Here is a 17,850-nt window from a genome sequence, read left to right on the forward strand (position 1 = left end):
GCTGTAACCTTGAAATCATGTTGGTAAAAACTGTTAGGAATAGAAAAACAGCTCTGTAAGGTTTGACAGACACTTAAACCTCTGTCAATACATTTTCACCCTAACAGGATCACTTTGTGAATGCACAAAATTCTCCAGAGTCATCACTTCATAACTAGCTGACACATCCAATAAGCATGTCCACCAACTTATAACCCTTTGTGCTCCAGCAACTCGGAGGCTGTACCGTTTAATATGAGTGTGGCCAATGAGAGCATCTCACGGGAGTTCATTCTCTTAGGGTTTTCAGATCGGCCATGGCTGGAGCTGCCGCTCTTTGTGGTGTTTCTAGTGTCCTATATTCTGACCATCTTTGGAAATATGATGATCATTCTTGTGTCCCGCCTGGATTCCAAACTCCACACCCCCATGTACTTTTTCCTCACTAACCTGTCCTTGCTGGACCTGTGCTACACCACAAGCACGGTCCCACAGATGCTCATCAACATCTGCAGCACCCGGAAGGTGATCAGCTATGGTGGCTGTGTGGCCCAGCTTTTCATTTTCCTGGCCTTGGGTTCCACAGAATGCTTTCTGCTGGGCGTCATGTCCTTTGACAGGTTTGTAGCCATCTGTCGGCCTCTCCACTACTCAGTCATCATGCACCAGAGGCGCTGCCTCCAGTTGGCGGCTGCATGTTGGATCAGTGGCTTCAGCAACTCAGTATTACAGTCTACGTGGACCCTTCAGATGCCACTGTGTGGACACAAGGAAGTGGACCATTTCTTTTGCGAAGTCCCTGCCCTGCTCAAGTTGTCCTGTGTGGATACGACAGCTAATGAAGCAGAGCTGTTCTTCATCAGTGTGCTGTTTCTTTTAATACCCGTGACCCTCATCCTCATATCATATGCTTTTATTGTCCAGGCAGTGTTGAGAATAAGATCAGCTGAAGGTCGGCGAAAGGCATTTGGGACATGTGGCTCCCACCTCATCGTGGTGGTCCTTTTCTATGGCACTGCCATCTACATGTATCTGCAGCCACCATCCCCTACTTCCAAGGACCGGGGGAAAATGGTGTCTCTCTTTTATGGGATCATCACACCCATGCTGAACCCCCTCATCTACACACTCAGGAACAAAGAGGTAAAGGGAGCGTTCAAGAGGTTGGTGACAAGGATCATCCTGAGTAGAAAATAAGGGATGCCTGAGTAATAGCCCTATTAGCATAAGTTTTTACAGCCTGATACATTATATCGTTTCCTTCTATACTGAATTATTGTGATGCTTTCCATCAAATAAAGTCTTGTTGATAGAGGACTATATAGTGTTGTCCTGCCTGGACATATTCATTTGCAAGCCCTGAGAAGTGACTCTATGATTTTCCCAGTCTGCTATCCCTACAAGCTGCATATTTTCAAGTTTTATACCATTTGTGTGCTTAGTGAGGATTCCTAGACATCTCCAGGTCTAAAGTAAAAATCTGAGAATCCTTTCTACAAAAACACTGCATTTAATATACATGCAGATACACTGTCATGTACATAAACATGCATCCTGCCCTTTAAACATGCCCAGAAGCTCTAACAGAGGTCTGTAGTGCTAGCTCTAGACTCATCTTCTTGAGCCCTGGGTGAAAATTTAGCATTATCTCCACACCAACACAATTTAAAATCCACAGAGAACTGACCTCAATAGTTTATTTTAAAATTTCCATAATTTTCTTTCTATAGTCTCTACCTCTATTAAATTGAGGATACATCCCATTTTAATAAAGCAATACTTTAACCTTGAGTCAAAGCTCTTCTTGACATTTTAAATGATATCTCCTATATACATACCATCTCTTCTTGTTAGCCTCTAAATAATCCATAGTTTGATTCACTTTAAAAAGCAGTCCACCATGATGTCCACTCCTGTTCACTGTACTTTTCTTCTTTAAAATTTTTTATTTCATGTGTATTGCATGTGTCTCTGTGTGAAGGTGTTGGATCCCCTGGAACTGGAATTAGAGACAGTTGTGAGAGGCCATGTGGGTACTGAGAACTGAACTGAGGTCCTCTCAAAGAACAGTGTGTGCTCTTAACCACAGAGCATCTCTCCAGCCCCACCGTACTTTTCGTATGCAAGAACATTGTTTTCTATCCGTTGATTGCCTTGAGTCAGCAAGTCTGGAACGAACACTTCTCTCATATTGCTTTCACAATTCAACAGTGCTGAAGAAAACAGTTGCACACTAAAGGCCATAACTGATCATGTATATCATATGTTAAACTGTCATTAATTGCTTCGATTCCTTTTCAACCAAACTTATCTTAAAACCAAAAAATGCAGGAAACATTTACACTGTGTCCTACAATGCTCAGTGTTTCTAGCACGGTAGGTCTGATGTGGGGCTGAGAATTTGTCTTTTTACAAATCCGAAGAAAAGTGTTGATGTTCCCTCGCTGGGATCAGACATTAAGAACTGTTCTACTAACAGTTAAAGAAAATAGCAGTTATACTGAGCATCTATTCTTTATTTCTATTAATGGGAATTAAAAAGAAAAATGGGAGAGAACATTGAAAGTGTATTTTGAAAAATGAGAGGACATTTTCTAAGGAAAGCGCATTCTTATTTTAAAGTCCAAGCAAAGGAAAGATCAAGTTTCCAGAGACAATTTTTTTTTGTATCATTTCCATGTCAGTATCAGTGCCTTTTAGAGATCTGTGAGGAGCTGGGTGTTGTGGCTTTCACGGGCAGGATGCCAAGGAGAAAGCCACTGAACACCACGCTCCATCCTGGCCTTTGGAGCTATTACTGGTGTTTCCTAGGGATCATCTGGGTTCAGATTCAGCTTTCAGAACTAGGGTGAGGCCAGTAGAGGCTGGATACTGGCATCTTGATCAAAGCTGGGGGTGGCATTGGAGGGATTAGCAGAAGGGAGAAAAAAAATGAGTAATTTAATTGATTCAGCACACTGTACACTGGTAAATTTTTAAAGGGATTTTTATTTAAATTCTATAAATATTTTCCTATTAGTTAATGTGTATATATATGTACATATGATAAGTGTTTCATGATCTCTGCTGGCCCCTCTCATTAAACTTTTGTACAATGTGGAGCAACAGTGACTGAGGGGGTAGAATAATTCTATGTGCTCCTAACTGTGTTAAATCACCCCGCCCCGATAAAAACTGACTAGTAAAATGCTACTACTTTAGAAAGAATTCACTATTGCTATAGGATTTAAATGTTTCGCTATACTAATTGACAATTGTCAATCAAAAGCCTGTCTGAATTAAAAAAAAATGAAAGGAGTGATAACTTTAAGAGGATGGGTGAGGTAGGAAAACTAGTTCTGAAGATGTGAGAAATATGATTTAAGATAAAATCAACAAATAAGTGGCAGGTATTTAACATAATTCAGTATATATATGTCAACTTCATTTTCTACTACATTTCTAAAAGTTTTAAAAATATGATTGGCAATACATTCCATATAATCCTTACCTGGGAGAATGTACTAATAAGCTATTGGTTGTAGCTCTGGGACTTGCACTTTAATCAATCTATTTTGCAACTAAAATGCCTTCATAGAATAGGGAGTAAGTGAAGAATTGAGTAATCAGAATACAAAACCTCTTGAAGACTTTTTATGGAAAGCATGAATTCGTTCAGCATTGAGTAGGACGCACTTTGTCCTGATGTCATTGACATCGGTACTGGAAAAGTGCTCAGGAAATGTAGTTTCTTTCATAAAGAGCAGAATTCCTATCACTGGATAAAAATTGAGACGTTGATTTTAATACAATGAAAGAACTCATAAGAATATCAGCACTCTACAATGCTGATAGAGTTGACCGTTTGACAATCTTGAAAAATAGAAATTTATGAAGCAAGGTAAATTAAAAATCTTCTCTCACTTCTGGCTCCTTTCACATTTCTTTCTCTACATTGTGAACCTCAGTAGAATCTCACTCAACCTGTCTCATAAATATTCATGATGTGATTTGGGTGTCATTTAAATAATCTAGAGTAAGTACCTCCACTTAAGATTCGCAATCACATATTTTGCTAGTGAAGGTAATAAAAGGGATGAGGAGCGCCTGGTTACCCACTTGGTTGGCAAAGGGAGACCATCACTAAAATGCTGAGTCATCTATACTGTTCTGGATCATGTAGCCCATTGTCTCCTAAAGAAAGAAAGTTAAGTTGTTATTTTCTGGAGTCTTGATCAAATTGACAAGAATCTACTTCGATTTATTTATTTATTTATTTATTTATTTATTTATTTATTTATTTATTTTTGAGACCGTTTCTCTGTGTAACCCTTGCTGTCCTGGAACTTGCTCTGTAGTCCAGAGTTGCCTCAGACTCAGAGATCTTTTATTAACCAATCAGAGGTAACTGTTGAGCATCTTTTACACCACATTGATACAGGAGAGCCTTGAATATTTATGACAATGCCCATGTCTGGACAGTAACTAGATCTCAGGGGAACAGAAATCACATTGGAATGCACAGTACACAAGACCATGTACACATAATATAAAGTTGTGTACAAAACTCATACAAATAACACAACTTCAGGATACAGGAGGAACATCTGGGAAATAAAAGGAAAAGCTGCCATTTTTGTGTTTAATGACAGCAGAATATTTTGGCAGATACAGGAGTAGCTCTAGATGCTGCTTTTTTTGTTAGGAACTGACATTGTCAACAGAAATTTCCACTAGCAACCGCACCTCCATCAGAAACTTTCATCATCCAAGACACTGAGTGTGTGTAGCTCAGGATGCTGTGGTAGCTTCTGTCATCCAGTTACCACCAGACAGAATGGCAGTCATGGAAGCCAGGAGAAGAGACTCCAGGAATTATAAAGAGTTATATACTCCAGGAATATTATGTCAGACTTCTCCTTCTATTCTGTGTAGCAGCTGGCTACACAGAAGAAATGTTGTGACCTCCCTAACCTGATGGGGCATTCCAGGGGGTCTTATCCTAGAGCACTGAGGGGCTAATGCTGCATGGAGAGGCCAACACTTAACTGGGGTTGGCTTACAGGTTCAGAGGTTCAGTCCATTATCATCAAGGCAGGAACGTGGCAGCATCCAGGCAGGCATGGTGCAGAAGGAGCTGAGAGTTCTACATCTTCATCTGAAGGCTGCTAGCAGAATTCTGACTTCCAGGCAGCTGAGGGTCTTAAAGCCCATGCCCACAGTGACACACCTATTCTAACAAGGCCACACCTCCTAATAGTGTCACTTCCTAGCCAAGCATATTCAAATCATGTCATGGGGCCATCTTATGGCTCCCATTCAGCCTATTTCTGTTTGTGCAAGCACATTTTTACTGTCCATTGCTGCCTATACTTCAGTAAATATAATCCTAAAGAGAGGGTTCTCCCTGGGTCTTTAAATGGTCTACCTCTAAGTTCCCACAACATGTCGAAATTAGATCAAATCTATTTGTTATGGTTTTTGCTTAGTAACCTCTTTCCTTGATAGCGGTGTTATCTCCGTGCCTTAGGATCGACGGAAGAGGAATCACCTCCTTCGATGGGATTACATCAGAAAGAGCCAGCTGTGAGGACTTTAGATTAAAGGGTAGCACAATCATATCATACAGTGCTTCACTCAGGGTAGCTCATCTTGTTGCCTGGCTCATGCTTAAAGGGACTGAAGGTTAGTTAGTGAGCACTTTGTCCTGACCGATGACGAGGATAAGCAATTTAGCTCATCACATGTAAGACAAATAATGAGAATCTAGCTTTGTTGAACAAGAGGGGCACATGGCTGGAGAGATGGCACTCAAGAGATGAGTACATCCTTGATCATCTGAGTTCAGTCCTAAGATCCCAGGGGAGAAGGCAAGAATCAGCTTCCAACGGTTGTCCTATGATGTCCTATGGTGCAGGCCATGCCACATGCAGGCCATGGTACGCATGCACACACCACCACCACCACCACCACCACCACCACCAAATAGTGTAAATCTGCCAAAAAGAAAAGTAACATGTGCGTCCTAAATCCTCTGGTGGGGCAATGAGGAGACAGAAATGTTGCTTCTGAGGCCTCCACTTGGGGGTTTCTTTACCTGAGCCTCTAACTCCTTTTTACATGAGGGAAATTCCTTCTGCACAGATCTTATGATCGCAGTACTGTATGGCAGAAAACTCTTTCCTCTTTTGCAGGAGTCCTTTTTGTTCTTTGCAATAGCGATTTTGCATTAAAGTTTTTCCTAAATGTGGAGAGACCTTTTTGGACATCTTAAACATCTGGAAACCCTAAGAAACCTTCTGGGCAAAGATATCGTAACGCCATGGTCTCTCTTCCCAGCAATGTTTCCAGAGTCTCTCCTTCCTCAGTGTCTGTGGGTTTTGATTGATTAACAACATATAAATAAGAAACCCTTCATCAGGTATGCTGTGCATATTTTCTGCCTCTCTGTGGCTTGTTTTTAAATGTCTTAACAGAGCCTTTTGCTGAACAGGTTTTGCATTTTGATTCAATGCTGAATGCTCTTTCTCCTCTATGCTGAGATATCCCGATACATCAAAGACAGCAAACGATCTCCATTACTATTGTTACATTATTCCCAGAGGGCACGCTGAGATTTTCTTTGTCCACATCCAAGTCTTTCGAAGTTTGTTCTGACAACTCTTACCTCTTCTGTTAATCATCTTTGGTAACGCTCCAAGCCAAGTTTCCTGGGTCAAGCCTGGGTATGTTTATCTCCGGGTGCATTACTTAATTTAGGATTTTGAGCTTACATAGCTAAGAGGTTAGTTTGTTGGGGTTATTTTGATTGTGTGTTTTTATTTGTTTTTGTTTTTAATTTTCTTTCTCTTCCCTCTTCTCTCTATTCCTCCTTACTCACCACTGAGCTTCTCCGTCAGCTTCTGTCCCAACATATATGTGGAATCCTAAAGGTTTTTGGAAAGCATTTCGACACCCTTTCTACTTTTCCAGAAGTTTCTGTAGGGCTGCATATTTATATTCTCACCTGGGAAGGCCTGAAAGGAGGCCCCGGGCAAAACCAGATTTAGTATGCTCAAAAGAAATACCAGGTATGGCTTTTCTCACAATTTTATTTCGACATTTTATTTTTTAGATTTTCTGTTGATTAGGTTACAGCAGTCACATCTTGAATTTATTATACAAAATCATTTAACCCGAGTTCATTTTTATGTTTTTATGGAAGTCATGACTGTGCCTTTGGGGAAAAGTTATCCTTTATTGGCATTGCTAGACTCGATTTTCCTAAAGAACATTACAGAGTTACTTCTGAAAATGCAACCTTGACCTCCTAAGGCCGAATCCTCATTTCTAGCATCCGCCCCTCCGGTCTTCCGACTTCCGACCAGTAGGGAGCAGCACTGATCCGACATACCAGCGCGCGCATTGGGGTTCCTCTCTTCCCTTTCGTCTGCTCTTTTGCACCTTTCCGTTGGACTCTCTTCTCATTCCCTTAACTTTTCTTCATTGTCCTGCTCACGTTCCTTCAGGGTCCACCCAGATTCCTAAGCGATTTCTGAGAAACGCCTCCACTGAGGTGATATTCACATAATCCGTAGTGCCCTCCCCGGGTCTCAATACCCTTGATCCCCGGTACCACCCAAGTCTGTCAATCTTTCCACCTCCGAATGGAGACTTACGGTCTACTAGCTGGTGGCTTGCAAGTGCTTGGGACGCCCAGTGTTGCCGTAAATAAGGAAGAAACATTATTAATAGTTAACATTAAAAGTGTAAGATGATATTAATAACTATTTTAAAAAAGGTGATATTTTGAAATGGAATTTTCTCGTATGGGTAGTATAATTACTTGTACGATTAAAGTACAAACTACCGGAGCATTGGTGGTTCAGTGGTAGAATTCTCGCCTGCCACGCGGGAGGCCCGGGTTCGATTCCCGGCCAATGCAGGTCTCGTTTTCCTTTTTTCTAAATCATGTATTCGAAATACAATCTGTCTTAGAATCATTCGTTTTTCCTACTTAAATTTCAATTACTCGTACATAGTAATCATATTTTAAATAAAATCGTTCTTTCAAATGAAAGGGACTAGTAGGTTAGTGACAAACTATTTTCTTAAAGAAACATTGAATTTCATTTATCTATTTAAAATAAAATCCTTCGGAGCTCATTTTGCTATATGTAAATCACCAATTAAATCAGCTAATCACTACACATTGGAAAAAGCTGTCAGAAGACAGTGTTCACATCGAACTATACAAGTGTGATTTCAAAGAACACCTAGGCAGCTCTAGCAGAGTGGCGCAGCGGAAGCGTGCTGGGCCCATAACCCAGAGGTCGATGGATCGAAACCATCCTCTGCTAAGGTGCAGCTTTTTTTTTTCCTCGTCACACAAAACCAAAGTTTTATTCACTTTCTATTTGCTTGCAGAAACCGAAAGTAATAACTAATTAAAGCATGCTGCGCACAATATTTCTTCGAGATGAAGATGAAAACATCTCGAAGCGCGCTTTCAATTAGCTGAGGGATGGTAAACAGACTCGGAGGTGGTAAACCCAGGTGCAGAAGTAGCATGTCTGTGCGCCTCTAAACTGCATACTACGAATGTCCCGTTCAAAGAGACTACTTATAGCCAGCTCGGTTTAAGAGTGTCTGTGAAAGTTACATGGAGTAGCCTTTTCCACCTGCTCCGTTTTCCTCCTTGGCGCGTATCACCACCAGCTCAGTATGGTGTGTTTTATTCCTTGATTTCTTTAGAGCTCTGGAGATTTCCCAACTTGAGAATTTTTTCTATACAGGAGTATAAAGTCTGTGTGGAACAATAGTCGCTTGGTGGAGAATTGAGTGTCGTCCCTGGTGAGGTCTTGAGAAGGAAAGGCCACACGCCAGCCCTACTTCCTTTCCACAGTCAATATCTGGAAAAAAAACTGACATCTTATCCGTTATAGTCAATCTCTATCGAGCTGAGATATCCCGATACATCAAAGACAGCAAACGATCCCCATTACTATTGTTACATTATTCCCAGAGGGCACGCTGAGATTTTCTTTGTCCACATTCAAGTCTTTCGAAGTTTGTTCTGACAACTCTTACCTCTTCTGTTAATCATCTTTGGTAATGCTCCAAGCCAAGTTTCCTGGCTCAAGCCTGGGTGCATTTATCTCCCAATATCAGGCCTTGAAAGTACCAGCCCCCTGCTAAGTCCTGCAGGCAGAGATGTGGTGCATAATCAAATGAACCTACTGACACTTCTGATAAAGTATTTTACAGAGCAAAGTTCAGAGATTATAACACAACAGTAACAGTTAAAATTTTAAAGTTTTGCTTTTATATAATTCCAGTTGCTCACCAGATGGAGGGTGACTTGAACCAATAAATTGCTGGGCAACGTATAGAGACCTTCTTTCAGGGGAAAAATATAAATAAAATAAAATTTAAGCCTGGTACTGATATTTTTCCTCTTAAAATATGTGCTTCCTTCTGGAATTCAAACTGGCACACATTTCTCTTTTCTTTCTTTTCTCTTTTCTTCTTCTTCTTCTTCTTCTTCTTCTTCTTCTTCTTCTTCTTCTTCTTCTTCTTCTTCTTCTTCTTCTTCTTCATTTTCTACTTAAAAATCTTAATTGTTGAGATGTTAAAGTCAGAAGGAAACAGTGCTCTCTAATGCTCAATCATGAGTGGAGAGATAAAGAAGAGGGGCCATTGATTCGTTAGACAACCATTTTAAATGGAATTTGAGATCCTTGCTTCATCTAAAATTGACTGGAGGAGAGAGAAAGAGAAAGGAGAGGAGGGGAGATACAGAGCATAGTAGGCAGTTCATTCACCCAGGGATTTGTAGTAGGGAGGGAGGAGTCTTCAGGCTGATTGTTGTTACCTTACCCTCTTCCCTTTTATGTCTTGTAAGACAGAAGAGAAGGGAAAACCACTAAAGAAAAGGGAGGGAATTTTAGAGACAGGACTGAGAAAAACAGGTAGAAGAGATTTGTATCACAAGGCACAGGTAAACAGGTGACGCTCCCTCTATTTAATCCTCAGCCTTCTATACAGATATCAAAATATCATGCTGGACCCAACTAATGTATAAACTTCCCCTTGCCAGTTAAAAATAATGTCATTAAAAAACAAAAGAAAGGTAATCTAAGTAGAAAAGATTGCTTGTTTTGCATTTTAAACTTAGATAACTATTCAATCAACAATAAACAACGTTTGAGAGGTTAGGAAATACCAGAGGTAGTGTTTCAGAGGTAGTGTTTGCTTAGCAAATACAATGACTGACCTGAGTTCGGTTTTCAAGACTAAAACACACAAACCCAAAATAACAACAATAAACAAGGCTAAACATTTCTTACCCTTCACCCTCACCTCGCTGTTGTTAGGAGGTCAAGGCTGTTCTTTACGGCTTACTTTTTTTTGTCTTAACTAGCTTTCAAATGTCTGTTATGTGAGACCCTATACTCTGCCTAGAGGGGCCAAGCAAGGAATGTCTTCTTAGTGGAGAATCAACTGGGAAACTCTGGGCATTTGAGTCAGGCCTCGGTGGCAGGACACTTCATGAGTTTGTTGGGGTCCAGAAATTTTTGTTCATATCCAGTTTTTCAACTTTGAGATTAAAAAACAATAGCAACGTTTGTTTGTTTAGTCTGGGTCATATTCTAAATGTTTGCTAGATAACATACAAAAGATTTAGGCTATTTCATATTTAAACACATACCTTCTTCAAAACTGGAAGCCCCAGCCAGTGAAACTGTGTTGTCCAGGAACACAGTGGGCACTGCCGCTCCCCAGCTCCTGCCAGTTCCTACCGGCTTTATGGGTACCCACACTCTGATTGTTCTTATCACAGAGCTAAGAAACTATTAAAACATGTTCTGCTCCTTATTGAAAGAGGAATGCTAAGACAATGGACCTAAAAAATTAAGATTTCCTCTAGGAGGGCTGGAGAGATGGCTCGGCCATTAAACGGCTAGGCTCATAACTAAAAATATAAGATTTCCTCCAGGAATCCCAAGAAGGGGAAGGGGAAGGGGAAGGCTGACATCCTGACTCCAGCAGTTCTCACAGCAGGGCAGCCTAACTCACCTAGAACCCAATGCTTCTTTTTATGGTGTCTATAAAACTGTAACACTGCTACAGGAAAAGTAGAGAGTGCATGGGACCTCGTCTAACTGAATGAATCTACTTTACTCAGTTCTGCTTCCTAATTTCTTTCAAAATTTGGGGAAACTAGAGTGGCAGGATTAGGGGCCTAAGTGTCTCATACACTATCAAATTAAAAACAAAACAAAACAAAACAAAAAATACAAGCCAACAATGTCAGGAGGCATGGATGTCAAGAAAATTTTTAGAAATGAAAGGTGGTTTCAAATGTCCAATGACTATTGGACCCCGTGAGTAACTCACATAAACTCCGTTTTAGAAAATCTTCAGTTGTTGATTTAGCTATAATGTTAACTAAATGCAGACTTTTAAAATGAAAGAAAATGTGGAATAATAGCAGGTTGAAATAAAATATAGTGTTAAGTGTGGTGATAGATTAAATGCCCATGGTCAGCTCTTGTCCTTGGTATGACTGTATTTGGAGACAGGATCTTCACAGGCGGGAGCTGCAGGTAAGTGGCTGACCACCTTCCTAGTGACTTGCCTTCAGTCCATTTCCATTAAGAATGGTCCTAAGAGTGGGGTGCTTACCAGAGAGACACCAGACTGAAAAGGTCAAGGGCACGGACATGAAGGTAGACACCTGCCAAATCCCAGAGAGAGCCCTCAGGAGAAGCCATATCTGCTCATGCCTTGATCTTGAACTTTAAGAAAATATCTGTCTCTGTTTCATATGCAACCTTGTCATTCTAATAATATTTTAATAATATCTTTGGTTATAAATAAGCACTGGAAAATGCCAAAAAATAGGGGACAGAAATCTAAAACTAAAAAACATGTCTTTAATGTTTTCAGGTATTTTAGAATGATTTAATTTGATTTTGTGTAGTTTTTGTTTCTGACAGCTCTGACCAGACTCTCCCTCTATGTGCTCCAGTCTCGTCTGTCTTGCCTCCTCTCCTTCAGTCACACACGAATGACTCTTGAGAAGTTAATATAACTCTTTCAACGTTACTAGGAAAAAAAAATAGTAACATTACAGTAACTCACTGGTCACAGCATTTTCAGTCTGGATGAAAAACACCCAAGGCTTATGATTCTGTTTGTGGCCACAAGATGGCAGAAAAGAGCAGCACATTTCACAACACTGCAAAACTAGATTATTCTTTAGCCCTCCACCTGTCCTGCTTTAACTGCACACTGAAGTGGTTTTCATACAGAGGGACTGCGATGGTGACCTACAAAATATGATTTACAGAAGAGAGGTCACGAGGTAACGGAGAACGCTAATATCATGAAACATCAAAAATGATTTTTGAACTATCGGAATTATGGAGAGTTGCAGAACCTGGATGGTGCATGGAAGTCCCACTAATATTGGGGGGCTACCCCACGCTTTTAATTCACCTCCAACTCAGCGGTCATGCTGGGGCCCACTGGCTTTAAATGCAGTTTTGACGCTTGCAGCTGGACTTAGGACCATGGACATTCAAATCAGTCTTGAAGATGGCTTCTCTGAAGCATACTTTCTCGTGAATTTACACTCAGGTTCCATTTTCGCTTGTACGATAAATACCCACAACCACGCAGGACAACTGGCCTGTGCTTACGCAGCATACTTTTCAGTTAGGAGGAATGAAAGGTTGGTTGGTTGGGGTGTGAATACCAGTTAATGCTTAATTTAAAGCTTCAGGATACAGTGCACACTCGTAAATAAAAACTACAGGCTGCTGCGAATTATATTTCAACTGACCGGAGAGGCAAAGCCTGACTGTCCATTAACCCTTAACTTCCAAACGCAAACTGCTTACTGCATCTTTTGGCATTTTACCTTATGCCTTGTTAGGTCCAAGGCAAGAGAAGCGTCATCAATAACCACGCATGTGCAACAGCTTTTCCAGAGGAAAGTGTGGGTGGCTCTTAAAAGAGCCTTTGAGTTAGGAGTGTGAGTTAAACGAGCTCACTTGGAGCTGGTGTACTTGGTGACTGCCTTGGTGCCCTCCGACACCGCGTGCTTGGCCAGCTCCCCGGGCAGCAGCAGGCGCACGGCCGTCTGGATCTCCCGGGACGTGATGGTCGAGCGCTTGTTGTAATGCGCCAGGCGGGAAGCCTCGCTCGCGATGCGCTCGAAGATGTCGTTCACGAACGAGTTCATGATGCCCATGGCCTTGGAGGAGATGCCGGTGTCGGGGTGCACTTGCTTCAGCACCTTGTACACGTACACCGAGTAGCTCTCCTTGCGGCTGCGCTTGCGCTTCTTGCCGTCCTTCTTCTGGGCCTTGGTGACGGCCTTCTTGGAGCCCTTCTTCGGGGCGGGAGCGGACTTGGCGGGCTCAGGCATACTGAGAGGATGAAGTGAACTAAGTTGAAAAAGGATAACTAAAAGTTAATGACTGTTCTGGCTGCATTTTAAACAAACTTACGGCTATGCCGAACCTGAATCACCATACGTCATGTACTAACAGTCCAATCAAAACAAGGGATTTTCAAAACCAGGGCGCCATTGGTAACCAATGTGTAACCAATGAAATCTCTCCGTTTTCGCGTCCAGCCTTGACTATATATACTATGCGTATACCGTTTTTGCTTCTTACTGCGGTGGTTATCTACAGCTGAGTTATGTCTGGACGCGGCAAGCAGGGCGGCAAGGCTCGCGCCAAGGCCAAGACTCGCTCCTCCCGGGCCGGCCTGCAGTTCCCCGTGGGCCGCGTGCACCGGCTGCTCCGCAAGGGCAACTACTCGGAGCGCGTGGGCGCCGGCGCCCCGGTGTACCTGGCGGCCGTGCTGGAGTACCTGACGGCCGAGATCCTGGAGCTGGCGGGCAACGCGGCCCGCGACAACAAGAAGACGCGCATCATCCCGCGCCACCTGCAGCTGGCCATCCGCAACGACGAGGAGCTCAACAAGCTGCTGGGCCGCGTGACCATCGCGCAGGGCGGCGTCCTGCCCAACATCCAGGCCGTGCTGCTGCCCAAGAAGACCGAGAGCCACCACAAGGCCAAGGGGAAGTGAAACCAAACATTACGAATCACCAAAGGCTCTTTTCAGAGCCACTCACTTTCTCCAAAGAGACCTAAACACTACTGGGATAGTGCATTGTGGGAAATACGTGTATTACCTCTCCTAGTTTTCCCTGGCTTGTGGTTAGTTCAACCCCCTAACCTTAGCTAAGAGTATATTGGTTTTTGGAAGGCAGGCACCCAACCTCGGACCTAGTACATAAAACAGACACATCTTGAACTCCAGGCCAGCCTACTCTGCAGGACGAGTTCCAGGACAGACCGGACTGCACAAAGAATTGTCTTGAAATGTTCCTTTATCAGCACATATGCTGATAAACAACTAATCACTGTACAATCAATCCTCACTTGAATCCTGTTTATGTGCATGATTGACAAGTCCTGCCATTTGGCAAAGTCAAAATCAGCAAAGGATGTTAAAGCATTTGGTGGTATCACAGCTAAAAACATTTCCCCTAGACACCCTCCCCCCTACACACACACCTCGTTCGGCAAATTGAATTCCAGGGGGTCAATGTTCTTAGAGCCTCTTTTTAAAGTCACTACCTACCTTTTACACATCTTTTCATTTAATCTGAAGTAGGAAAAAGAAAGTAAGAAAAGTGCTTTTAATAAAAATTACATTGATTTAAACGAACCTGCGGCGGGATTTTCTTTTCAATGAGGAAATTGCACACTTGGTTAAACCATGTTCAGACTGCGAAAACAAAAGGACTCACCAGCCAATTAAGTTGATCTGGCAGCCATTTTGACCAATCAGAACTCGGCCGTCTGTATAAATTTTGGTGGTTGAAGCTTTCCCTCCATCACTTTGCTTTGGAAGCTCGGGTGTTACCATGGCTCGTACTAAGCAGACCGCTCGCAAGTCCACCGGCGGCAAGGCCCCGCGCAAGCAGCTGGCCACCAAGGCCGCCCGCAAGAGCGCCCCGGCCACCGGCGGCGTGAAGAAGCCTCACCGCTACCGTCCCGGCACCGTGGCGCTGCGCGAGATCCGGCGCTACCAGAAGTCGACCGAGCTGCTGATCCGCAAGCTGCCGTTCCAGCGCCTGGTGCGCGAGATCGCGCAGGACTTCAAGACCGACCTGCGCTTCCAGAGCTCGGCCGTCATGGCTCTGCAGGAGGCCTGTGAGGCCTACCTCGTGGGTCTGTTTGAGGACACCAACCTGTGCGCCATCCACGCCAAGCGTGTCACCATCATGCCCAAGGACATCCAGCTGGCCCGCCGCATCCGCGGGGAGAGGGCTTAAAGTTCGTCTTTCTGTGTTTTTCAAAGGCTCTTTTCAGAGCCACCCAAACCTACACAAAGGTGCTGTTGACTTATAGGCCAATTGGAGTTTTTTCTTGGAACGGTAGCCAGGTTCTAACAGTTTTTCTTAGCTGAGGGATGCTCTTTAGAGTGTCTTAAGTTGGTGAGTATTCTGCAAAATCCAATATACTTAAACTGAACATTACCTCTAATTTCCCCAAATGCACTTACTGTTCGGTTTCTTGAAGGATTTTTAATTATTTTGCCAGCAATATAAGGCCGGCGGAGTCAATTATAGGCACTTAAATTCATGGTTTCCTATGTCTTATACATGGAATTGCTGGAAGCATTTTAACTGCTCAGCTATCCAGTCCCAAGAGAACCTGAGTTAGTTTTGTATACCAGAAGTCCCCTGGTTAAATGGTTGGATGGGTGGAGAAACATGAAGAAAACCATAGGGAAGACGTATAGCCCAGAACAACCCAAAGTGCTACAACCAGCTTCTTGGCCTATGAGGGCTGCCTATAATTCTAACATTTCCTTTTCACCAAAGTGTTCAGCTTTTTATGGCCCAGTGACCTATGCACCATTCCTGTCACTTTGCAAGAGAAGGTCTACTCCCTAGCAATCATGTGTCTTCCTGTAACACCAACACAACAGAGGCCTAAATAGATACCAAAGACTAGTTAGCTAACTTATCCCTTGGCTCAGGTTTGGAATCGAAGACTTCAAAAGTGATGAGGCCTATGTGGACCTCTACCCACACTGCGCAACCTATATCACATTACTACACCCACGGCACAAAAAGGCAAAATAAGTTTTAGGTAGAATATCATAGTGCTTTCTATTGGAATTAGTCCCTGAAACAAAATAAAGCCCTCTTGGGAGGTGACCTTCTGAAAAGGAAGGTAGGTGAGTTGGAAAGCAAGGCCCATGTGTCTACTGCAGATGCAGAGCCTGTCTTTGCATCCAGGCTGTTGACAGTGCATCCTATTGTTCCACAGAGAAACACTAAGGTATATAGCACTAACTCCTGAAGGGCTTACACAGATTTTGTTTTGTTTTGCTTTTGTTTTTCAGGTTTGCACTGACCAATCCTCAGATTCTGTCTCACAGTTTTAGACTTTCATTTAGAATTACATGAAAACATGAAACACTTTTCCAGTCAGTAGGCAGGCATGGCTACATGTGCATGAATATTCTGTTTCTGACAACACTCCATGTGATGGGAGTGTCACAATAGTGTGGTTATCTTCTAAATACACTTTAAAAGCACACCTTATCTCCTATATAAGAACTTACCTTTATTTTAGTAACGACATATAAAAATTGCTACTTCAATGACAGATGCCACCCTCTTGGACTATCCTAGTGGGTAGGTAGTAATGCTATTTATTAAGACAAGAATCAGTAAAAAGTTGAATTGCTTAGTGATGGATTTAGAATATATACTTAGACTTTTCTTTGTTTTTACACGAAATCTGGCAGTTAAAAGAACAGTCACATAAAGGGCTAAGTCTCAGACAAGCAAAGATCTGAAATTCGGTATTATATCAAAAATATTTCAAACTAAGGGAAGGGGCTATCTCTTGTAACTTTTACCTTATTGTCAATATCAAACTTCCTACTTTGCTTTGTTCATCTTAGTTATGAATCTATACTTATAGGCATTCTGTGCTGATCCCCATACTATTCTTTAATAATTATTCCCTTTAAACTCCCAGAGCAGAAGTCTCTTTCATAGATTTTATGCTCTTAAACCACCATGCTCCCTGAAATCCATACACTTCTTCATCCTTCCTATGTTATTTGCCCACTTCTTTGTTCTCCTCACTGGATTGTTTCTTTAGCTTAGACACTATACTTATGGTGACTAAATGTGGAATTGGTTGTTTCTGAAAGAATAACTAGAATTTAAGGGGTAAAACAACAGACCTTGTGCTTGAATTTCCTGAGATAGCAAAACTGTTAGGTGCTATGAATTCCTTTCCAAAATCCAGATTTCATGAGCAACATCAAGGGGATGTTACCTTACTGTTCTCCAACGAATGGCTTTTCAGAAGAAAGTGGACTGTTTCAGACCATGGATTGTCTGCTTATTAGTATTCTTGTGATTAGGATGACAACATTCAATATCGTCATTATTACTGCGGTCTCATCTAGGGCACATCTTTGTATACATAGCCTCTTGGGGTTCTCACTGTATAGAACTGCTGGCCTGGAATTCAGAGATTTGCCTGATTCTGTGTCCTGAGCACTAGAATTAGAGATGTGGGGCACACATGCAAAATGTTAACAGCTTATGAGTCGCTAACATAACAGCAAGGTACAACAGCTAACTACAAAGATTGATAACAGGAAAATAAAGCTAACAACAATGTTTTCTAAATTTTTATTTAAGTATATACCCACATGAAACAGCAACCTATCATGGACTTTGGATTTCTCAAACTCAGCATTTCCCACAGCCTCAAACAGCAGCGATGGTATTTACAGGTATAAATTACTCTATACCTGTCTTGTGAAATTTCATTTCCGTGCTATCTACAG

The 17,850-nt window shown here is 42.2% G+C and overlaps 4 protein-coding genes and 2 non-coding genes across 6 annotated transcripts; 5 read left to right on the forward strand and 1 right to left on the reverse strand.

The window, feature by feature from the left end:
- Nucleotides 1–205: 205 nt before the first annotated feature.
- Nucleotides 206–1,197, forward strand: Olfr1359 (olfactory receptor 1359). Its single transcript, NM_001011820.2, has one exon. The coding sequence runs from the start codon at nt 235–237 to the stop codon at nt 1,174–1,176; it is 942 nt and encodes a 313-aa protein (NP_001011820.1). The 5' UTR covers nt 206–234; the 3' UTR covers nt 1,177–1,197.
- A 6,614-nt stretch (nt 1,198–7,811) lies between these two features.
- n-TGgcc7 lies at nt 7,812–7,882 on the forward strand. The gene has a single exon. It is a non-coding gene; the product is annotated as a tRNA-Gly (tRNA).
- A 343-nt stretch (nt 7,883–8,225) lies between these two features.
- Nucleotides 8,226–8,297, forward strand: n-TMcat7. Its single transcript has one exon. It is a non-coding gene; the product is annotated as a tRNA-Met (tRNA).
- A 4,645-nt stretch (nt 8,298–12,942) lies between these two features.
- On the reverse strand, nt 12,943–13,415 carry H2bc13 (H2B clustered histone 13). Its single transcript, NM_178199.3, has one exon. It carries the CDS (start codon nt 13,373–13,375, stop codon nt 12,995–12,997), a length of 381 nt encoding a protein of 126 aa, NP_835506.1. The 5' UTR covers nt 13,376–13,415; the 3' UTR covers nt 12,943–12,994.
- A 228-nt stretch (nt 13,416–13,643) lies between these two features.
- H2ac13 (H2A clustered histone 13) lies at nt 13,644–14,091 on the forward strand. Its single transcript, NM_178182.2, has one exon. The coding sequence runs from the start codon at nt 13,654–13,656 to the stop codon at nt 14,044–14,046; it is 393 nt and encodes a 130-aa protein (NP_835489.1). The 5' UTR covers nt 13,644–13,653; the 3' UTR covers nt 14,047–14,091.
- A 768-nt stretch (nt 14,092–14,859) lies between these two features.
- On the forward strand, nt 14,860–15,347 carry H3c10 (H3 clustered histone 10). The gene has a single exon (NM_178206.2). The coding sequence runs from the start codon at nt 14,891–14,893 to the stop codon at nt 15,299–15,301; it is 411 nt and encodes a 136-aa protein (NP_835513.1). The 5' UTR covers nt 14,860–14,890; the 3' UTR covers nt 15,302–15,347.
- The last annotated feature ends 2,503 nt before the right edge of the window (nt 15,348–17,850 follow it).

This window comes from Mus musculus, chromosome 13, assembly GCF_000001635.26.
Source record: "Mus musculus strain C57BL/6J chromosome 13, GRCm38.p6 C57BL/6J".
In the NCBI taxonomy this organism is placed as follows: domain Eukaryota; kingdom Metazoa; phylum Chordata; class Mammalia; order Rodentia; family Muridae; genus Mus; species Mus musculus.

Excerpts from the sequence above, each read along its gene's own strand:
- Olfr1359 (NM_001011820.2), top strand. The coding sequence starts at position 235 with ATGAGTGTGGCCAATGAGAGCATCTCACGGGAGTTCATTCTCTTAGGG.
- H3c10 (NM_178206.2), top strand. The coding sequence starts at position 14,891 with ATGGCTCGTACTAAGCAGACCGCTCGCAAGTCCACCGGCGGCAAGGCC.
- H2bc13 (NM_178199.3), bottom strand. The coding sequence starts at position 13,375 with ATGCCTGAGCCCGCCAAGTCCGCTCCCGCCCCGAAGAAGGGCTCCAAG.
- H2ac13 (NM_178182.2), top strand. The coding sequence starts at position 13,654 with ATGTCTGGACGCGGCAAGCAGGGCGGCAAGGCTCGCGCCAAGGCCAAG.